The following is a 5,913-nucleotide window of genomic DNA, read 5'->3' on the forward strand; positions in this document are numbered from 1 at the left end:
CACCTGTGGCTCAAAGGAGTAGGGCGCCGGCCCCATATGCTGGAGGTGGTGGGTTCAAATCCAGCCCTGGCCAAAAACTGGAAAAAAAAAAAAAAAGAAAGAAATCATAAACAGACTTGTGATGTATAAATTTAGCAAGAAATTTGGAAAGATCTAAACTAAACTTGAAAAAAAAAAAAAAGACCTAATCTTCTATCTCATTTTGTTCTTAGCCTTTTGATTCACAACACCAAGAGACCTCAGGGGAAAAAATGACATTGTGCTTTTATTTTTTTCTAATTAAATATGCAACATGGATAACTTGTCTCATTAAATAGACCTTTGTAATTCACCTGATTTACTTGAGTGGTGCTAAATTACACAATTTATTTTATAAGGTTCGTCACAGGAAGGACGCACTGAGGTATGTAGGAAGAGGAAGGCCATCAATGCTGTAGAAACATTAAATCAACACACTAAAAAAATACACGTCTAAGATTTGACTCATAAATCTATCGCTGTGGCCAGCACGACTAATACAAATGGGGATTCTGAAAGACTTGACCAGTTGCTGGTAGTTGTGTGGAAGGTGTGGACTTGTTCCAGTTCACTCCCCTGTCACTTCTGAGAAAAGTGATGTAATGACCCCAGAACAGTAGATGGCAGGGGCTCTGCTCCATAACACTGAGTAAAGTAGGGCCACGTAGTTTGCTGTTTAGAGATGCTTCCAGTGCTAGGTGTAACTTCAGACTGAGGAGCTGGTTGTTGCTTGGGAGCTCTAAGAAATCCCCAAGCACCTGGCATTGTGAAAGATCCCCTGTTAAAGTGCTCTTCAAATATCATAAATAAACAGCATGGTGTAGCAGGGACACGTAGAGACAAGACTGGTTAGCCAGAGGCTGAAATCCCACATCAGACACCCAAATTGGCCAAATACAGTTAACATATAACCACAACAACAATTTGAAGAGAGAGAGAGAGAAATTATGGCAAAATAGATCACAAATCAATTTCATTTCTAGCTAAGTACACCGCTAGAAAATCACACACCCAGAAGACTTATATCTAATAGCATCTAGATTTCTGGATAATGGGTAAAACTACTTACTACCTTAAGAACACAAATTAGGAATAATCATAATCTAGTTGTGCTAGTGTTTGGTGAAACATTTTGTACAGTGGTGAGAAAACAGCAGAGGAGTTTACATAAAATAAAATATTCGTGATCACAGGACTCTGAAAAGGAAAAATTAATGAAAGTGATATGCATCAAACCAGTCGAGACTCAGCACTGCGGTCATCTATATGTAGCTGTAAATTCAGGCTCAAGAACTTTTCCTGGTCATAGATGATTAGAGTCTGAAATCATCTCCAGAATGACCTCGTTCTCCAACTCATTCAGATCTAACCAGACCATAGCACTACAGAAATCTCAAGGATACATTTCCTGGTTATATTCTTGTATTTATAACCTATTCCCCTGATTGTTTCAACTATTCCAGATTAAATTGTTCACATCCATCCCAACATCTTTGAGGAATACGATCATTTCATAAAAAGCAGGCCTTGCTTTTTGTGACAGTTTTCTTAGCAGGAAGTAGTGGTTCTCCAAAAGTCGTCATCAAGTGAAGGTCCTGGTGAGGACGTCCTCATGCTGCTGCAGGTGAACCGTGCCAATCCCCACGGCAGGCACTGGCAAAGGGGGACGGCTCACAAGACGGAGCTATCATCACAGCAGGGAAGAAACAAAATGACATTTTGACTAATCAGAGCTCAGCTTAGTTTCGTTAAGAAGGGGCATGGACTTCTCTAACCTTAACCGTAAGTCATGTCTGGAAAAAGAACTTACATAGAATAGGTTGGACGGAAATACATGTCACCACTAACAACTAACTAAATTCCAGGCATGATAAGGTGAGACAGGTTCTTGAATTCGTCCTATTCATAAGTAACTATCAGTTGATGTTAGGTCTAGAATTTCCTTAATTAGAACTATTTACATGTGAAAATGAGTCAAGCCAAGCAAACTAGTACCCAGTGAGTGAACTGCATTTTAATCAAAGCAGAACAGAAGCTCAACACAAGCATAGTTGCTCTTCTCACGGATTTTCTCTTTTCCTTTTTTTAAGGGACAGGGCCTTACTCTGTCACCTGGGCTGGAGTACAGTGGTATGATCATAACTGTGACCTTGACCTCCTGAGCTCAAGTGATCACCTGCCTCAGGCTCTTCAAGAGCTTGGACTACAGCCATGTACCACCATACCCAAATAATTTTTTTTTTTTTTTTTAGAGACTGGGTATCATTAAATATCCCAAGCTGGGTTCTACCTTGGCCTCCCTACGTTCTGGGTTTAGAGGCATGAACCACTGTGCTTTTACTTTTTTTAGGGTAAAAGCCTTTGGGTTTTCTACGTGATACCGTTATGAACACATACACAGCTCCGTGAACACTCAGTAGTTTCTTCTAAAGCAATAGCCTAAAACTAGATTTTTTATTTTAATTTATCTAGGACTATTTTAGTTCATCCAGACTGGTAAGAGGGGATAAACCCATTTATTGGCACTCTAGGAGAAATCACTCACACACACCCCCACACACCCACAAGAAAAAGCGATTACCTTGCAGGCCAATTGCTTTTCAAACCTTGGAGAAACAAAAGACCATGGACCCATGTTCTGAGGTTCCTCCTGACTCCAGATCAGATCTGAAAAACAAGAACTTCATCTCCACACCTCAAGTAAACATACAGACTATCCCCAATTTATGATGGTTTGACCTATAATTTTTTGACTTTACAGGGATATGAAACTGATACACATTCAGTAGAAACAGTATTTCAAGTTCCCAGCCACATACCCATTTTGTTTGCCACTTTCAGTACAGTAATCGATAAACTACAGGAGATATTCAACGCTTTATTATTATACAACGTGCTTTGTGTGAGGTTTCCTTCCAGTTGGTCTATATCCTCCTCAGGACTTGATTATTGTCAGTTTTTGTTTTCTTTTTTTTTTTTTGAGACAGAGCCTCAAGCTATCCCCCTGGGTAGAGTGCCGTGGCATTACAGCTCACAGCAACCTCCAACTCCTGGGCTCAAGCGAGTCTCCTGCCTCCGCCTCCCAAGTAGCTGGGACCACAGGCGCCCGCCACAACGCCCGGCTATTTTTTGGTTGCAGCCGTCATTGTTGTTTGGCGGGTCCGGGCTGGGGATTCGAAACCGCCACCTTAGGTGTAGGTGGCTGGCGCCTTAGCCGGGTGAGCTATAGGCGCCGAGCCAGGTTTTGTTTTCTAAAGACAGGGTCTCACTCTGTTGCCCTGGCTGGAGTGCAGCAGCGTGATCATAGCTCACTGCAGCCTTGAAGTCGAGGGCTCAAGCAATCCTCCGGCTTCAGCTTCCTGAGTAGCTAGGACTACAGGGACCCACCACAGCACCTAGCTAATTTTTCTCTTTTTTTGTAGAGATGAGGTCTCACACTCTTGCTCAGGCTGGTCTCAAACTCCTGACCTCAAGGGATCCTCCTGGCTCAGCGCCTGTGGCTCAAGTGGCTAAGGTGCCAGCCACATACACCTAAGGTGGCAGGTTTAAATCCAGCCCAGGCCCGTCAAACAACAATGACGGCTGCAACCAAAAAATAGCCGGGTATTGTGGCAGGCACCTGTAGTCCCAGCTACTTGGGAGGCAGAGGCAGGAGACTCACTTTAGCCCAGGAGTTGGAGGTTGCTGTGAGCTGTGATGCCACAGCACTCTACCCAGGGGAACAGCTTGAGGCTCTGTCTCAAAAAAGAAAAAGAGATCCTCCTTCGTTAGCCCCTGGAGTATCACTGGCAGTCCCAGCTACTGTTGAGTTTTGAGAATTCTTGATATAATATATAGCACTCTGTCAGACATGTATGTGCAAATACTTATTCCCAATTTGTGGCTTTTCTTTTTATTTCTTTACATTGCTTCTCATGATGCAAAAGTTTTTCATTTTGATGCAGTTCAAATTTTCTTTTATGAAATGTGCTTTTTGTGTCATATCTAACAATCTTTTGTACAAGGTCACAAACATTTTTCTCCTGTTTTCTTCTAGGAGTTTTATAGTTTTACATCTAGTTTTATGAACAATTTTGAGTTAATTTCTGTATAAGATGCATAGAGGCAGCCAATATTCCGGCCTCTAACCCCCATTTCTTGAAATGCTTGTCTTTTAAAATTATACTGTATTTCTCGTAAATGAAAGTATAACATCAATAACCCCCAAATTCTTGCAAAAGAGAGAAAGAAAAGATATGAAAAATTGCCAGGCTGAGGGATCTCAAGAGAGTGATGGAGGCACTGGCTCTCATCATACGTTTTTCCTATGTTAAGTTTCCACGATATTTGATTTTCTTTTTTTGTTAAGACAGTCTTACTCTGTGGCCCAAGCTAGAGTGCTATGGTGTCACCCTAGTTCACAGCAACCTTAAACCCCTGGGCTCAACCCCTGCTTCAGCCTCCTGAGTAGCTGAGACTACAGGCATCTACCACAATGCCCAGCTAATTTGTCTAGTTTTATTTTATTTTAATTAATTAATTTATTTATTTATTTATTTTGAGACAGAGTCTCACTCTGTGCCCTGGGTAGAGTGCTATGGCATTATAGCTCATAGCAACCTCAAACTCTTGGGCTCAAGTGATCCTCCTGCCTCAGCCTCCTGAGTTGCTGGGGCTACAGGTGCCCACCACAACTCCTGGCTAGTTTTACTATTTTTAGTAGAAACAGGGTGTCACTCTTGCTCAGGCTGGTGTCAAAATCCTGAGCTCAAGCAATCCACCAACCTCGGCCTACCAGAGTGTTGAGATTACAGGCATAAGCCACCTTGCTTGGCGCATGAGATTTAATTTTCTTTCTTTCTTTTTTTCCTTCATAAAACCCAGATTACAGTTAAGAGACTGAATTTTCTAATAACTCTCAGACCACCTCTTTTCATTTGAAACTGCTTGAATGGGTTCCAGTGTCTGAAAGCCGGAGAACCTTAGCGGAACAAGACTTTACCTTTCACATGCTGGTATTTGCTCATCTCTTGTTGCAAAGAGTCCAGGGGGAAGGGGCAAAGCTCCTCTATGCGGATGATGGCAAAGGCATCCTTCTTGGCCCCCAGGGATTCTCTCTGCTTTACCAGGGCGTAGAAATGTTTGCCAGAGCAGAACACAAGTGTCTTAACCCTGTTGGGGAGAAAGAGGGCAATGGGGGCAGGAAGAAATCATCAAGTAAGAATGGTAACAGAAGAAAGAGATCACAGTGCAGACTGAAATGCCTCGCTAACCAAGAGGTGGGGGCTCTGCACTGGGTTCAGTCGCACGCATGCCCTGGCCCCCCTTCTTTAGCCACACACGCCTCCCAAGTTCCCCCTCCACACACTCTCTAACTCCCACGCCACTGATTTACAGACTCCTATCAGAGGAAAGGAGCATTTCCATCACTTTGGATTCCTAAATGTGAACTCATTTCCCCACTAATGAAATTTCTGCCACAGAGTATGAAGATGGAGGAGTCACGTCACGTTACTTTTTTGGATCCACAGATGAATCACCAATGACCGCTTTGAATGTTGTTCCTGGTGCCATTTCTTGAAGAGCCGACACAGCTGCCTAAAGGGAGAAGAAGCCACACGTCTGGCGACAGTGGAGAAGAGTGGACGCTTTCAGCGTCTTCAGCAAAACAGAGTGTCAGAAATCTAGCCCAAAACTATACACACACCTACTCTACTAATAAACACAGCATTTCTCAAAAAAAAATGTCAGTTCTGTATACATCAGAGTGAAATTATGTTTCAGAGGTTAAATAAAATTGCCTTTTGTCCAGGGCCACAAAATTTTAAGAATCTAAATTTCAGTTTGATCATACCCATTTATTTATTTATTTATTTTAGATGGAGCCTCAAGCTGTCCCCCTGGGTAGAGTGCCAT

General features: G+C 42.6%; 1 protein-coding gene across 1 annotated transcript in view; it reads right to left on the minus strand.

Annotated features, from left to right (window-relative positions):
• Nucleotides 1–245: 245 nt before the first annotated feature.
• DHTKD1 (dehydrogenase E1 and transketolase domain containing 1) overlaps nt 246–5,913 on the minus strand; it is a 42,328-nt gene continuing 36,660 nt past the window's right edge. The window contains exons 14-17 of the mRNA XM_003786814.3: nt 5,513–5,595; nt 5,000–5,169; nt 2,600–2,685; nt 246–1,702 (exon numbers count right to left, since the gene is read on the minus strand). Coding sequence (XP_003786862.1) covers nt 1,601–1,702; nt 2,600–2,685; nt 5,000–5,169; nt 5,513–5,595 — 441 coding nt within the window. The 3' untranslated portion in view covers nt 246–1,600. The remainder of the gene's footprint in view (nt 1,703–2,599; nt 2,686–4,999; nt 5,170–5,512; nt 5,596–5,913) is intronic.

This window comes from Otolemur garnettii, unplaced genomic scaffold, assembly GCF_000181295.1.
Source record: "Otolemur garnettii isolate 467f Iridium unplaced genomic scaffold, OtoGar3 scaffold00019, whole genome shotgun sequence".
NCBI lineage: Eukaryota > Metazoa > Chordata > Mammalia > Primates > Galagidae > Otolemur > Otolemur garnettii.